The 17,398-nt window shown below is 36.7% G+C and overlaps 1 protein-coding gene across 1 annotated transcript in view; it reads right to left on the reverse strand.

Annotated features, from left to right (window-relative positions):
- The window catches only part of UBR5 (ubiquitin protein ligase E3 component n-recognin 5), a 66,949-nt gene extending 49,755 nt beyond the window's left edge, over positions 1-17,194 (reverse strand). The window contains exons 1-8 of the mRNA XM_010018617.1: positions 17,153-17,194; positions 16,559-16,640; positions 16,302-16,378; positions 15,389-15,508; positions 12,478-12,667; positions 10,190-10,349; positions 2,531-2,680; positions 309-502 (exon numbers count right to left, since the gene is read on the reverse strand). Of these exons, the coding sequence (XP_010016919.1) occupies positions 309-502; positions 2,531-2,672 (336 nt within the window). The 5' untranslated portion in view covers positions 2,673-2,680; positions 10,190-10,349; positions 12,478-12,667; ... (2 more) ...; positions 16,559-16,640; positions 17,153-17,194. The remainder of the gene's footprint in view (positions 1-308; positions 503-2,530; positions 2,681-10,189; positions 10,350-12,477; positions 12,668-15,388; positions 15,509-16,301; positions 16,379-16,558; positions 16,641-17,152) is intronic.
- Positions 17,195-17,398: the final 204 nt, after the last annotated feature.

The following is a 17,398-nucleotide window of genomic DNA, read 5'->3' on the forward strand; positions in this document are numbered from 1 at the left end:
AAAAAAGATGATTCCTTGATGGAGGAGAGTTTAGATTGTTTCATGAGTGTCCTACTGCCTATTAAATGCTTTGAGCACCTAAGTAAAATAAGAAAAAGAAAAAACCCAGACCTTATGATCCACAGAAGTGCCTTCGAAACACATGAAGAAAATCAAAACAGTATTCACAGAAGCACAGCTGTAAGTTATTTATAATTTTCCTAAGTGCATAATCAAGAATCTGACTTATTACATTATCTCACATAAACTTTGATATTCAAAAAGGAAACACAAAGCATGCAAATAAAATAATTAAAAAAATTCCGTACCTTATCTGGCCACCACTGCAAGTCTTCTCCCAAGGAAACAGGACTTTGAACGGGTGTATTCTTCTTGTCCAGGTTTGGTTCCCCTTCCTTACTTGTAGAGCCTCTTTCATTATCAAATGAGGCTCCATCAAGCCACCTTCGTTCACGCAAACGTAAAACGGACTCACGTTCACGCAACAGCTCAGAGTCTCTCTCTAAGGGAAGAAGGAGAACTGGTATGCAATTGGGTCACACCAGTGGGATAAAAGTAAGCCACTCTCTAGTAAAGACCCTTCAGGATGCAACTAACAGCAGTTAAATCTACTCACACAGATTAAAAATAAAGTCCTGACATGCAACATTCAATATATTAACCCTTTCAAGTGTAGGTAGTTTAGAATTACTGAACGTAAAAATAAGTTAGAAATGAAGTATTACAGTTTTGTGCACTACAAAAAAATGCTAAAGCATTTTCACTTACATCATAAGAGGCCAAATACATTTAACATTGTAATTTAAAGTTTTATAGTACAATATGCAGTTTTATAGTACGATATTGTAGCACTGTTTTATCAATGTACTAACAGCAACAAAAAAAGTTTAAGTCTGTATAGTCTGCTAGATATCTTTATGCAAACCAAAAAAGAGTATTTATTAGAGAGTTTCATAACTTTAAAAATAAAAAAAAAAGAAAACACCAAACAGTAATTTGAAAAGGTTAAAGAAAGCAAGCATTAAAAAAAGCTCTCATATAATGTTTGATAATCCAACCCCTTTTGTTTAAAGCAATATTCCATAGGACTGGATTTAATAAATTAAAGTGTATCTGTTTTGAGTAGATCAAATAAAAACTTTCCAAGAGTCAAATGAAAACTTTTCAAGAGTCAGACAAGTTTTAAAAAGGATCCTTGTAGGAAAATGTTCCTTACCAAAATGCTTCCCCTCCAATTGGCCTACAAACTGTCTAAAGCCAGTACACTCTGCAGTTCGCTCATGCAGATAAATTTTTAAAATCAGGTAATCAAACTAACTTTCCAAGAGTCAACTATGCATGGAAAATAAGTATTAGAAAATTCGTGGTAACGTCTTATATAGAATAACCTTAGGAAAGGAAAAAAAAGGAGGAATTTAGAAGGAGTTATGTCAGATGCTGAATATTCGTACATGCACATAATGCATTTAAACCTATTAAGTACTTCACTTATGCTCGTAAAAATCAACTGAATTACATGTGTTAGATGACCACATTATTATATCATTGTTTCAACAAATTATGCCAAGTCTTGGGTCTTTTGCAGTAGTAGACAAATGGGAAAGTTTTCACATCAGCCAAACACAGCAGCTTGTCTTACAGACATTATTTCATAAAGCACTGTATTTATTTTCTAGCAAACATCACATTGACCCCTGACTAATAATTTTGTAACAGGAACTTAAGTGTTTAGCACTTAATATACTAAAACATGCTTATGAAAGGCAACAAAACGGTACTAAACAATTACAGTAGAGGTTGGATTAACAGTTTGGAAATATTCTAGGCATTTGCGCAAACAGCTTCAAAAAGATAGGAAATTGCTGCATGGTCTGTTATAAATCTTTTAGGAGTAATATGCTTTAAAAAAAAAAAAAAAAAAAAGAAGAAAAAAAAAATGCCTTAACACTGCTCAAGGAGGTTTTTTTATCAGCTGCCAATAGTTCTCCTTATCCAACTAAGAATGCTTCCAAAAAGTAAAATTTAGGGGTTTTCTCCCTCCATAGAATCTAAAGTTCCTCATTCCATAAAGGTAACTTCTATCATGGAACAATTAAGGAAATGTGAAGAACAGTGAACAAAGAGCAACCCAAAAGAAAGAAAGAAAAAAAAAAAAAATGCTGCATGTCACCATTATTCATTTTTGAGCCAAATTAAAGATTTGTAATGCAATCTATGTATTAGTACATACTTACACTACAGTGTATTTTAAACTTAACATGCAAAAACTGTATAACACCTTGCAACACCAAAGATCCACAAATAGATTTAAAATACATGACTATCAAGGTTCTTGCAGAACTTACCTGCTAATACTCAGAATTCATTAATAATTTTGATAATGAGTAACAGTCTATTTGTCTACTCTATATTTGACAACATATCACAGTCTACTTTCGCATTACATCACAATCTAGACCACCAGTGTGTACTATCACTAGCTTTTTCCACAGCAAACTACTTATTACAAAGAAAAAAGGTGCAAAATTACCTCTGGATGAGCCTAGCCTGGAAAGTGATGAGCGCCGAAAGGATGGATAACCAAAGTAACTAATATCTTCTGAAAACATAGCATCAGCATCAATAATGACACTTGGGTGAGCAGAATGTATGTCAGCATCCAGAAGAGACATAAGATCCTCTATAAGAGGAGACAAGGGTCTTAAGTGAATAATCAGCTACTTAAAACATCAGCCAGAGAGACCATCAACTAAACAAATATCGAAACAAAAAAAATCCTATCTATTAATTGAATTTCTGCTCTTCAGATTCACCAGTGCAAACTCATGTGCCTCCTATGCAACCACATTTACTCTCAAGCTTGGCAGACTAGTGAACAAAACCAGTTTCCCTCCAAGAACTGCTCTGTCACTTATCTAACCAAATTTCCCAAACAAGACTTGCCCAAAACACATTTTTCTGTAACCCAGAAATTCAAGCTTTAGCCTGTCACTTGAAAGAACAAAGCACTAGGATAAGATACATACATACATACATACATGTGCACACACACTCATGCACGTAATGCAGAACTTCAAAGATGACCTAGAATTAAGGGAGGACAGAATTGATGGTGAAAGCTGGCCATCACAAAGCCATGTCTTTGATGTCAAAGACTCAGAAAGACAAACTTGTTTAATTCACAGGCCAGTAGCTTGCAGCTCTCAGTACAAATCTTTACATTAAGCTATGTTACAACAACTGTTATCTGGAAAAAAAGCACAATTTTTAAATACCATGCAGTTAAAAACAAAACCACAACCAAAACAGGAAAGATGAACTTCATTACTGTGACTGCCCTAGCTTCTATGCTAGAGAACACTGATCATCATTAAAGTATAAAACAATCTCCTTCTGTTTACCAGACTATAGCTACTATTCACATGCAAAAGAGGCTACCAAAAACTCGTGTAATTTACTGAAATCCAGAAATATGGCTGATAAGACAACTAAATCTGACTACCATCTTGCTGCTACAGAAAGGACAGTCCTACTTCCCTTCTTCATCCCTGTGGCAGGCATCAAATCAGACAAGGTGGGATTTCTAAATCCACAACTGGCATATTGACCTGGCTTGAAACAATACTTCACAGGGTACAGAAGTAAGGTAGGAAGCAATCTTCAGACTGACTTAACTGGGTAGCCCAGCAGATTCCCAAGGGTGGTGCCCCACTGCACACAGCAATGCTGACCATACCTTACTGCTGCCAAATGTGAGTTCTGCCCTGTCCTGGACTTTCAAGCAAATTTGACTGAAAACTCAGACTCCCCAGATTAGGCTTCAGCCAACCCATGCAGGTACACAAATCTCACTGACATGCACAGGAATGGCAGGATAGCTCCCTCTGGCATCAGAACAGCCTTATCTGCTTAAACCACTCATGAAGCGAATATAAGGCTATACAGATTCTATTCAACAAACAGAGAAGGAGCACACATAATTCCAACACATCTAGTTCTCGGCCTGTACCTCACTGTAAGCATAAAACAAGAGTGACTAGAAACCAAGGTTTGAAGTTAAATAAAAGTATTTGTAGTAGCATGACATGGTTTAAGCCCAGCCAGTAACTCAGCACCACGCAGCCATTCGCTCACACTCCTCTTCCTTTCCCCCCCAGGCAGGATGGGGAGGAAAATCAAAAGAATGTAAACTCCATGAGTTGCGATAAGAACAGTCCAGTAACTGAGGCAAAATATACTACTACTACTACTAATGATGATAAGGGAAATAACAAGGGGAGAAAATATGAAACCTAAAAAGGGAAAAGAAGAAAAAACAAAGCAATAAATACAAGTGATGCACAATACAATTGCTTGGCACCCACTGACCAACACCCAGCCTGACCCGAGCAGCAATCTGACCTTCCGGGTAACTCCCCCCAGTTTCTATACTGGGCATGACGTGCTGTGGTATGGAATACCCCTTTGGCCAGTTTGGGTCAGGTGTCCTGCCTCTGCTTCCTCCCGGCTTCCCATGCCCCTCCTCACTGACAGAGCATAAGAGAGGGAAAAATCCTTGACTGGGGTAAGCACTATTGAGCTACAACTAAAACATCGCTGTGCTATCAGCACTATTCCCAGACTAAAGCCAAAATACAGCACTGCACCAGCTACTAGGAAGAAGGAAAAAAAAAATACAACCAACAAACTGTTACAGCTGAAACCAGGACACAGTAAGAACTGATTATTATGGGTCTTTTTCTCAGTGTCTGGAATGGGGGTGCTGGGAGTGATGGTGGTGCATGAAACATGAAGGAGCGGGTATCTAAAAACTGAAAAGGAGCCAGAAGTCCACACAGCCAGTATTAATTTACTTAACTGTTCCACTTACTGATATTTAAAGTGTTAAGACTTTCACATCCCTGCACATCAGAATATTCATCCTTAAATTTCTGAAGTCTCATCTCCAGGAGATGTAACACATACCAACTACAACCAGCTGCCCCCAGAAAAACAGTGCTCTAAACAGTGAGAACTGTGGATTTCAAAGCAAGACCTGCACGAATACTTTCTGCGTTAAATAAGTAAGCCATTCAACTATAGCCTGTGCTTCTAAAAGCACACCATCTGGGACTTGGTGGTTCATCCAGTACATTTTAAGCAGTCATCCTTGACAGAGTGCTTGGAAATCCTAGTAAAAAAATTTGGATTTGGCAAACAGGCTCTGTCTTACTAAAACACTTCAGATCACGCAGAATGACCTTATTCTGCCTCTACTACACCTATTGTCCACTGGCCTTCCACAATGATAAAGCAGCAATATGCCTCACTTTAATGTGTCAACTTGTAAGTACCAGACTTTAAGAGCTGAAAACACAGCTGAGACTCTGTGGTATCTCCCAAAATTCACATGCTGCTCCTCTTCCCTCCTCCCACACCCACCACGACCACCTCTTCCTAGGTAAGCTCCAACCTCTCCACAGTCTAGCAACTCATTCTCATTTGGTTTTGATCACTACCCAGCCAAAAACTGCAAAAAACTTTTATCTCTGTTTAGGAACGGATTGGCCTGTGCAGAAAAGAACTCTCCAGCCTCATTCGAAGACAGTATGTTGGGGTTTTTCAAGGTAAGCTAAGCCAGAAATCCTCTTGACAGAAAATATGCACTAACTTGTGACACTCACACACACCTTTCACCATGTCAGGCATCTAGAGTTTAGCTGTGCTTCCTAAAGAAAAGTGAAAATTCAAGCCATCAGAATTAAGAACCAGTACCACGTCGGGTTTTTGGTTTTTTTTTCTAAATGTACAGTGAGGAAATGGGGCCTTTTCTTACCCTCTTATTTCAACTTCAAATCAGATTTTAATTTTCTTTCAATATTTCTGCAAGAGATCCCCTTTCTTCCATTTTCCATACAAGCTAAAAGAGCTGCTACAACCAGTAGGAATAGGAGTCAAATCCACTCCACACTCCCCTTCAACCATCACTGAAATCTTTCTTGTGTTGTGAAAACACAGATACTGCAAAGCTACATCCAGTTTAACAATCCAGGATAAAAAATATTCTCGATGACTTTATTTTGCTGCTCTTCAGAAAATTCCCATGGGATGATATCATTCATCTCTTGTGCTATGTTAGACCAGAATCAGCCAGCACCCTCTGCATTTAGATGTAACAACTCTGACTAACCTATTTAGGTAAGAAAGTACCTATGATTTTCTAGTAAATACCCCTGAAAATAGGAAGGAAAAGGATATTAAGTGCAGAGGGGGGGAAAAAAAAAAAAGGCAAAACAATCCAATCAATCAAAATCCCACAAACAAAACCACAACCCCCACCCCCAATTAAAAAGCCAAGTTTTAGTAGGCATGTAAACAGCAATTTAAATACTGAGAAAAAAAACTTTATTTTCAATAGCTCCATGCATAGCATTATCACTGGATTCAGCAACTGAAGTTGTTGCCTAGATTGATTCTAATCTCTAGTTGAGCTCACACTAAACCTTTCGCACAAAGGGGCAATTGTAAGTTCTCTACCCTCTTCCCAGCTGCATATTTTTAAGAACTATTCAAGAATTCGATGTCTTGAGCATCTCCTCCTCTTTCAAGTTTGGATTAAATTGGCAAAACTGACAGTGAGAGAAACATGTATTTTGGTTTCCTGGGAAACCAGAGTCAAACAGAACTCCACAATGCATTTCTTGATAAGATATATTTCTTCAAAACATTACCCAACTTGAACTTCATCTTAAGAAAAAAAAAAACAAAGGAGAGAGAAAACCACAACTACAAACACAAACCACACCAGCAAACCCCCAGAAAAACCACACACCTAATTGTTTTCCCCAAAGGCAAGCCACTCAACTAATTCTATGCTGTGCCCCGGTTCTCATCTCCCCTCACTGCAAGCCAATACAGTAAGCACTGCCACACCACTAGCCCACTTCTCTTCTGTGTAATAATTAAAAAAAAAAAAAAAAAAAAAAAAGCTTTTTAAATAGCTTATCTCAATTCCAAAATCCAAAGTAACCTGCATGTTGCCAAATCTATGTTCCACAAGTCCCACTAGCAAGAACGCACTGTATCATGTAGAAGTTACTGAGCAAACATGCACACATCTGAAGTATGCAAACAACAAACTATTTTAATTTCTCAGAATCTCTATATATAAGATTAACAGAGCATAAAGCTCAGAAGAAGCCTGTAATGCAATTTGATGTGAGCTGGAAAAATAACCTAGAGAACTTCAAGTCTTTTCTATGCCAAACAATCTTGTTCTTTGGAGTTTTTACCTTGATTATCTTCCTTATGTACTTGTTATGTATCAAATGAACCCACATTCCCCTCTGCCAACTATCATAAAGGAAACAGGACTAGAGAAGTCAAAGCCAAAGTACATAAGGGTCCAAAAATACATATCTAAGAGACTCTTACTGAAGGCAGTCTGTACAGAAAAGTAAAGTTCTGCTCTTCGCTGCACTTCACATTTTGGAAGAATGTGGGTAGAACTCAGACAAATTTTTGGTTACCTTAAAACAAATAAAATAAGACAACAACCTTCACAATACTCACTGTAATTATCACAACCATTTAAAAAACAAACAAAAAAAGCTTCTCCATCTTGGAAGGTTTAGAGGAGTAACCCCTAAATTTAAGGGTCACAAACCATCAGACATGCAGAAAGTAAAAATTAGCATATGCTTTTAATCAAAATGCAAGAGCCTCCTAAGTCCCAAGAGAAAAAGCAGTCTTGTCATTTGTTTTTTTGTGTGTTTGGAAGGGACAAAATCAAGACACACTAAAGCAAAATTTGAAATAATAAAAAAACGCGGGTAGGGGCAAAAGTTCTTTATCTTTCAGAATCATTCATAAAATGACCTAAGAATTGAATGCATATAGCTTTTATCAGTTATCTACAGTTATCTTTTATGAACTTGGACATTACAGTTCCAAGAAGAGCATCCAGAGGCAAGGTGACAAGTGAACGCAAGAAGAGCGCAAAGTTTCCAGAGCAAAAGACTTTAAAAAAAAGGTTCTAAATGGTTCTGAAGGACAGGATGCCAGTATTTTTCCAGAGAGCTACAGGCAAGTTTCTCTGGCCATCAGGTTCTCCTGAAAACTAGCCTGCACGGTTATGTGACACAAGCAAGGGTCAGTAATTTGTACTATTTAATGTACCAACAATAGTCATGCAGTACTGACTAGTGTTCAGCTAGACTTCTCCTACTGTTTTGATCACATTCAAGTAACAAATTGATTAATTTCTGTGCAAACAACTTATTTTTGCCCATAAAACTGAAATAACTTAAGACAAACAGGGAAGACATGGCATGTGCAATCACTGTCTCTCGAAGTGTTCAAGAACCATGCAGATGAAGCCCTTAGTGACATGGTTTAGTGGTGGACTTGGCAGTCCTGGGGTAAAGCTTGGACTTGATCTTAGACAAAGATCTTCACCTGATGATCTTAGACAAAGATCAAGAGACACCTTTGTCTCTTCCAACTTAGGTAACTCTATGATTCTATGTTCTACACATCGCAAATTGCATCCTTGAAGACTGGAGCTAAAACATTTCATTTCAGTTGTTGTTTCCACATCTTTTCCCACAAGAACTGGGAAAGAGCCCAGTTTCTCTGTGTGGTAAAAGAAAAAAAACAGCAAAAAATATTAATATTAGGAAGTTGCAACTCCTTATAGGAAGGATTAGTGTAAACAAGGGAGAAGCTTTAAAAATTAAGCCAAGAACAAAATGGTTTTCTCGACAGCTAATGAGGACAGTGAAACTCTGCATACTACTTTAATGTATCTCAAACACAAAAGATTCATAGACTGTAGCACAGACACCTTCAAATAAAAGTTACCAGCCACAGGTAGTCAGCAATTGATCCTTATGATCCCAAGAGGTACTAAGAGAATAGTTAATGTCGTATAAAGCTGGTTAGTATGGTTAAAAGGAACTTCTACTGTAAATGATTACTAACAATGATTTATCTCCTGAAGGCCAGTTCTGGAGGAATGCATCTGAGCATGCTTAAAGTAAGAACTCCTGCTCTGAATACCTGGAAAGAGTTCAGAGAATTTACTTCCTCCAGGGCATCTGTCTAATGCTATTAAGCTGATCACTAAAAACCAAGACTCAAATTAAAGGTTTTTCACCCCTTTCACCAGACGATACTTGATTCTACAGCAAAATAAAGCAGCTTGACAGATGCAACTAAAACTAGAGAGGCAAAATGAAATACAAAGCCTTTGCTGCAGAAAAATGGGAAAAAAAAAAAGAAAACTGGAAAAAAAAAAGGAAAAAAAAAACTTTGTCTAATCACATGATTGACAAGATAAAGATGGAGGAAGCCCATGAACCTTCCTGGTGAACCAGATGAGCAGAAAAAAAAATACTTATTAGGAAAATATCAAAACGTCATTTTGACACACAGAAAGAAAAGCTAATATGTAGTCAAGAGTTTAGATGTGATCTTTTCATGCAGTGCACCTAACACAGACATTAGATTTGGCTGCTATGTTTTCAAATACGTTTACTCAGCAAGAACAGATTACCTAAATTATTTAGCCAATGCAAAAGACGACTCAGTCTTTTATTAAAAGCAATTGTATGGGATGGACAATATTTCAAAAATAGCTGGACTTTAATTACAGTGTTTTATTGGTGTAGCCAGAATACTCCAGCATTTATGAGGGGAACTTGAGATGAAGAATAACATCTTCAAATTGTAACAACTGTAAGCTGTTTTGCTCTCACTTGAGGCATTTTGACTAAAAAAAGAGCTGTACTATTTTTGCTCTAAAAACTGCTGTATCTTAAGAATTTATGTTAGTAGTGAAAAACATGCAAGTCGCTAGAAGGTTTTAGAATTAGCTTTTATGAGCAAGCCACACAGCAGTCTCAGCATCTCATTGAGCAGCAAAATACAGATGTAAGTAATGCTGATGTTACAAAGCCTGGGATTCTAATAAATAAATAACCTTCATGCCACCCAGAAATAAGGTCAATAGTTACTCTACAATGCCTGACCTCATCCCTCAAGACATCCCAGTACATCTTTTGTTTTGCGCATCTTTAGACTTTGCTCCTATAAACAAGAACTGTCTTCGCTGCATACCTTGCACAGCACGGAGCACGCTGTCAGTGCTTAAATACAGAAAAATCAGAACACATTGGCATTTTCTTATCAAAAGTTGCAGAATACAAACCTCCAGGAAGATATGATTCACTTGCTGTGTCATCCCCATCATCTCCATCTTCATCATCACGACTCAACAAGTTATTTACAGCAAGGTTTACATCAAGATTTGTTCGCTGGAGTTCCCGAATAATAATACTTCTGGACTTCCCTTGTAAAACAACTTGTGCCTGTAAGAGCAGAGCATAATTGGTTACTGGTCACTGTCAGCTCACCAACCACTAGTCATAAGAAATGAAAGCTTAATTCTAAAAATAGTCTAATAAAACCCAAGAGTCAACTACAGTACACACAGTAAAGGTTCACACAGATTTTTCTACAGTTGCTTATACTAGATAGTCAACCTTCTCTCAGCTCAAGTAACTGGGCTGAATTCCAACTTTGGTACTGAATTTCTTAGTGGAATCTTAGAATTTACTTCTTGAAATGCTTAATGCTGTAGCTGAAGAATAAGTAAAACCTGGTTTTGAGAATGTTCTGTATGTTTCTATAAAAGTGTTTAAACTTACTATGCCAATTAAGTTTTGCAATCAACTACTGTCCAAAAACTACACCTCAATCCCTGTCTTTGACACTGTTTTCTCTTTCCACTGCCCTTCAATATGTAACCACCTTACTTCACCTTTTTTTCTCATTACTCTGTTTCTAATGGCTCATCTTCAGCAGTTTCTTCAACACTTAGATTTTTATTAGCAAAGTGCAAATGCAGAAAAAACCTTCTATGTGTTAAACAGATGCAATGAATTTACAAAAACCAGAAGCACTAAACTGAGAACCCAGAGCATTTTGTTTTTCCAGACAGACTAGCCTCTACTGAATGCCAGAGAAGATGTCAGAGCTCTGGAAGACCACAAACTGTGTGAAGAAGGTAAGAAAACAGTATGGAATGTTTTCATAATGCAGTAAAAATGAGACACCAAAAAGAAAAAGAAAGGGAAAAAAAAAAAAAAAAAATGAAAGGAGCATTTTAACAGCACACAAAGGTAAACTTTTTTGACATAACATTCTATGCCAGAAGTTTACAGGTTTTTGAGACATGGTAGAATCTGTTACACAGATCAGCTGTGAAGATTTTCCCATTGATCTGCTTTAAAGTTACCTAAAAAATGTTTTAGACACCTTCCGCTTTAAAGGTAGACAAAGTATGCTATTAAAAAAAGATCACGGCAAGAGAAGCAAAGTTATAACTTAACCAATAAACCATACATTACATCACAGGATTGAACTGACTGGTGCAGGGGATATTAGTCTGTTTTTCTATTTCATGTAAGGTATCAAGGATGTCACTAAACACTCTCAAAAACTGGAGATGAACAATGAAGTCAAAACCCCCACCACTCCACAGCTGAAAGAGATCACTGGAGGTCATCTAAACAAACCACCTCCTGAAAGCAGGGCTAACTTCACTTCAGAGTAACTAACACCTCCAGTATTTTGCCTCTGGTTTTGAATTCAAAAAGAGAAAGGAACCAGAAGCCAGCCTCTCAGTGGTGGGTCTGTAGATACCTTGCCTGCTAGCTCATGTCTTGTGCCAGTCATGCTACAGGCCATTCAAACCCTGCAAGCAGGTTATCTGTGGCTTAGCAACTAACATCTGTATTCTAAATGTAGACTAGCAACTTGTTTTGAACTAAGAATTACAATGCACTAAGTAGTCATATATTTTGAATGTATTGTTTTCTTCTTCTTTGTTGTTTTAACAAATGGCACTTAATCACACAATGCAAAGTCCAACAGCTTATTCAAGCTTTAGTGCATTAAGAAGCAAAATCAGAGCAATTTATATATTAATCAGTTACATATATTAAAAAATTAAACAGAAGTGCCCATGAAGAAGAATTATTAGTATTTTAAGGAAATCAAGTATGTTTAATGTCTGTCCTTCAAATCTAAAATGGATCACTTCTTTTATCAAACAAGAAAAAAAAGTCAACCTGCCCCTGTTCCTTATATTCCTTCACTTTATTAGCCATATGCTTGAAATGATTCTCAAATACTTTACTTTCTTACTACATCTTCCAGCTGCAAATGAACAATACATGACATCCCTCACCTAGATTAAACCCATACCTGGTCTTAGTGGAAGTTTGGGAAATGAAAATGCTAGACTCAAAAAAACATCTATCACTCATACTATGCATTTAAGAATAAAAGCAATTCAGCTAGAGAAAGTCAATGTTTCCAATTATATGCCATTACTCCTCCGAGAAATTGCACTACTATTACAGCACCTTGCTGTTCACATGCTATGAGAGGCGCTCTAGTTTTTTCACAACAAGCAGCCTCTAGTTCACATACCTGTGAAATGAGTTCCTCTGGAATGACTGATGCTGGAATCACTGGTTGTGGTTGACTCCCCAGCAGTCCAGATCCTCTATCACGTCCTGTGCGTATAACTCTGGTCTGCCTTCGAGAATCTCGAGCTCCAGCAGACGATCTACCAGAAGATCCTCCTCCACTTCCACCAACCCCTGAACTCCAGCGACTTCTAGAAGATTTAGATGATTTATTTTTTTTAATACAGCAGCATACTTCAGGGACTACAAAAAGTTAGTCTTTATAGTTTTATTACTAATAACTTTTAGACGGTCTCTGAAAATACTGCAGATTGACTTCATAGACAAACACTATGAAAGTATCTCTTAAAACTAGTAAGAACAAGAGGACCAGGCACTTGATAAAGTTCTGAATTACACAGAAGAAATATAAAACAGGACTCCAATTGTAAGTTGTGCTCTTTCCTACTAATACAATTGTGTGGATGTGTACATACAGAAATACATGCACACACCATTCCCAGAGTTTCTAAAAGCAATGGTATCAGCAGCGTAACGTCCAACACTCAGCTGTTGACTTCCTACTATAAAAGCACATATGCATCATCTTCATGGTCAGTGGACTTTTTGACAGAAAGTCACCACACTCAGATTGGTCTTCTAAAATTTCTGAGACTTTATTTATGTTAAGAAATTACTTAAGAGTACACCAGAAAATAATCTTATTTACTGCAAAAGAAATCTTACACTCAATAGTTCTCTGATTCTTATGAATGTTTTTCAACCTATTTGTGTTGGATAAATCAACATCAACTGTATACATTGCAAAAACATGCTTGAAATGAACAGTTTTTCATCCCTATGAGTCAGTATCAAAACAAGGCAGTAAAAAGGCAGTGCTTTGTATAAGTAAGACAAGTGCCATCTTTACAGCTTTTCACTAATCTTAGCACCACAGAACTGCATCAACTGAATCTGTTCTGGACACGAGACTAAACACACTGCTGTCATGAAAGAGTGAAACACTCTAGTTTGCTCTTCAAGGTTATCTGAATTTTGTTGCACAAATCTAGCTCAAAAGATATTGGATATGGTATTATTACTATTTAATAATCAGTATCAGCAGAACTTTCCTGTTCTTAACCAGTCTGATCCTCAATCTACTTCCAAGAAAAGCATTTAAAGTAAGAGAAGAAAAAAAAGGTATGTTCTCTGAAACAGTAAGAAATTCACATTAAAAGTATACCACATGTAGCTAGAAAAGCTAATTAAGTAAGAATACTTGTCTTATATTTTATGGCTGAAGTTGATTATTAACATCCTTTACCAGATAACCGGTTTCTAAAAGTGGGAAGGGGGCTGAAGGGAAAATAAGGGGAGGTCAAATTCTTCCTACACAACAATTCTTAATTCAACTCTCAGCAGGGAACATGGGGGTTTAGAGTAAAGGTTGTGTATCAGATTTTAATACTTACTACAGATGTATTTTCTACATTTATAAATTAACAATGACAGACTTAAGACATCTAACAGTTAAAACCATTTACATTCACCTAAGTCAAACATTCCAAGTGTGTCCTAACTTGGTCCTATTATAGGGGAAAAAAATAATCATAAGGATACAGCTATTCCTATTAAAGCTATCTAAACCTAGAACAAATATTAATATAGAATAGAAATCTTTCTGCTCATTTCTGCTCAGCTACTGGTTTTCCACATTTCTTTACTGCCCATTAGCACACCAGCAATTTTCCAAATCCAGTGATCTAATCTAAGGGTTCACAGTTTGAATGTTTTTAAGACTCAGGTTATTAAATTAAATATTCCCTTCATTTAACAGAGCAGTTATAGTGTCTACTATACCACTACTCTACTAGTTTGGTGACTTTCAAATTCTGAAACATGAAAGAGGAGAAATTAGGTGCTCTTCAGGGTTTTAACTGGTTATGCTCAGGTAAAAATAACAAGTAAAAAAGAATTCTTACTTTCCACAGTAAGTTTTTTAACATGACAATACCAGTTTGCCTTTAAAGTTTAATACATGGATTTTAGGTTCAGATTCACAAAAAGATGGGGGCAGGAGGGAAGGGCAAGATACTGGTTTATCTTTCATGCAATGAATCCCCAAATGAAGTTAGCTTATTTGGTAACATAAACAGCATTCACTTTTGTTTGGGGAGAAGCTGTAGTTCCTCCCACTTAACAAATCATCCACATGCAGAAACCACTTTGTAAACGCAGTAACCTTAGGAAGCAGCAATGTTCAACATGTCTTACGAAAGCGTATTAACAGAGTTCACCATGATTATGTAAAGGAGATTAATTTACACTGCTATATACAGGGACACCATCAATTTTAAAGCTAATAACAAAAAACCTGAATGTGTATAGTACATTTAGTATATAGTACAATTTTAAAGATTCCGAGTCACATTTTCCAAATGTTCCCTTCCTATTACTATGTATAAGGCCTGACTACAAAACACTGCTAATTACTTGGGGCAGGGGAGAGAAGGCACAACAGAACTGAGCACACAAATGTCTGCAAACATAGATAATGAAGATTCTTCCTGCATAAATGCACTCATTTTACTTTATGCTATCTTAACAGGGTTTAAATTGATAGTGTCCCTCTAAAAAAAAAACGTTTTTCAAGATCAAGGAACTAAAAAATGTTCCAAAAAAAAGACAGCACAGCCAAAAACAAATTATTCTTCACACATATATTAAGAACACTCTATGTCCTAGGTACTGAAGGGTCACTTGTGTATGTGTTATTTTGATCAAGAAAGCTTTTCTTGTTACACCCTACCTACACAACTGCTGTAATTATACGTTCCCTTATACATACTGCATACAATTTATATATGTGTATACACATATACTTAAATATGGAACAAACAGATTGCAGCCTCAATCCTATCAAAACTTACCCAAGGGTGTTGCCTGCCAGTCTGCCCAGAGTTTCAGAACCAGACAGAAACCATGGGGAGTCACTAGTCCTGCCTGGCCTGGATGTCCTTCCTGCCCCTGAGCCACTGCTCAACTTTGAACTGAAAGTAAAAGATGGTAAATCAGTCACAAAACAATCCCAAATGGGTTAAGAACAAAACCTGGAATCCAGGTCTAAATTCTCAGGGACGTAGTCTGGTAACATACCAGCTTAAGCAACACCCTTGGGGAATATTCCAAACTAATCTAACTGTATATTAAGAGGTACACTGAAAAAGAAAGTGGAAAACATGCCTAACAGATCTTATGTACATCAGCAATCCATAACAGCACAGTGGGAAATACATATTAAACTAATTATGATTTGAGTTAGCCACTGAGCTCAATTTTCACTTAGCACATACATACGAATTGTAATCACCAGGTGTTCTTTCCATAAACCTGAGCCTGAGTATGCTACTTCCATATTAAGAAGTGACTTACATTCAAATATGAACCACTAAACAATCCTATTAAGGGGGACTTACCTGGACTGAAGACAACAGGTCTAGAAAGTGAGCCCCTCCAGATGGGACCACTTTCAGAGTGGATTCTACATGAACCTTAACAATTTAACAAAGTTTCTTTGTTTTCTTTTTTTTCTTTGGAGGGGCTTGTCTCTTGAAGTTAAAGAGATCCTGCCTCACTTCTTTTAGAATCACATCTACTATTTATTCCTGTGCAAGTTTGTAAAGCTAGGCTGTTTGGCTGCATCACCATAACCATTATGTATCTACTTAAAGTACCCATTCCAAAGGAAGTCTAGTATAAAAAACAAACAAAACACCAAAAAAGCAGCCAAGCTGCTTATCCAGTTCAGAAGAATGATTTAATATGAAGAAAAGAGTTTCTTACCCATCATTATTATCAGGTTTACCCAATTCCAATCTGTCTGGTTGAACCGAAAAACCAATCCTGCAGACTCTACCATCCTGCATTTAAAACAAGAAAACCAAATGTCCAAAACTGAAATGTAATACAAGTCACAGGAAAAAACACAAACAAAAACAAGTCTTCAGTAACTGAAGAATGTTGATAAATTTGATGTAAGAGGAATTAATTTTAACTGTATGGATTCAAGTTTGTCATGTAAGCAGATTTAAGTAATTTACCTCAAGAAGAAATGCAGCATGATTTGGTCCCACCACACACTGTTTAATAGTGGCCTGTTCCAATACATTCAACGGGGGGTGACTGAAAACAAAAAGTGAGCATGTATAATAACATTCTTAAACTTTTAAAGTCTGGAAAAAAAAAAACAAAACGCTATAAAAAACCAAGTGGTATATAGAAGGAACAATATGCAGTGATAGTTAATGACACAAAACCATTCAAGAATGACTAAATATGTACATTAGTTGAAGCAACGATGATGTATTTTTGGTCATTAAATACAGAAAATACAAACCAAAACCTTAAAGGAGATAGAAGTCTCTCATAATTTGATCAACAATTAACAACAGGGGCTATTCTTCAAATTAAGGCATCTTACCAGAAGGAGGGTATTTAATAATATAATTTATCATAAATGAAAACCTACATTTTCTTACTAATGTAAGAACTGTGTTATCTGAAGCATTTTTGAACCTCAGTATTAGCAGAATTAAGGCTAAGAGTGTATCTACAGCACTATCATTTGCTTCTTGTAGCTGTCAGAAATACTGTACTTTCCTAAATGGTTTAGAGCAGCATGTGATATGTCTTACCTGTTTAAATTATATTTGTTCAGCTTCTCTGAAACTTCTCTTAATCTGAAACAAAAAGAAATGAAGCTGTTGTTTGAAAGACATCCTCCACAGTACATAACATCCACTTAAGCAGCATATTTATAACATTATAGGAACAACTTACCACCACATTTAATGAAGCTTGATATAAATGTGACATGGTGCTGGGAGTTGTGTAAGAACTGGATAGTGTTCAGCTTCAAATCAGGTTTTTGTTTTACAGGT

The sequence above is a fragment of the Nestor notabilis genome, unplaced genomic scaffold (assembly GCF_000696875.1).
Source record: "Nestor notabilis isolate BGI_N333 unplaced genomic scaffold, ASM69687v1 scaffold12677, whole genome shotgun sequence".
Classification (NCBI taxonomy): Eukaryota; Metazoa; Chordata; class Aves; order Psittaciformes; family Psittacidae; genus Nestor; species Nestor notabilis.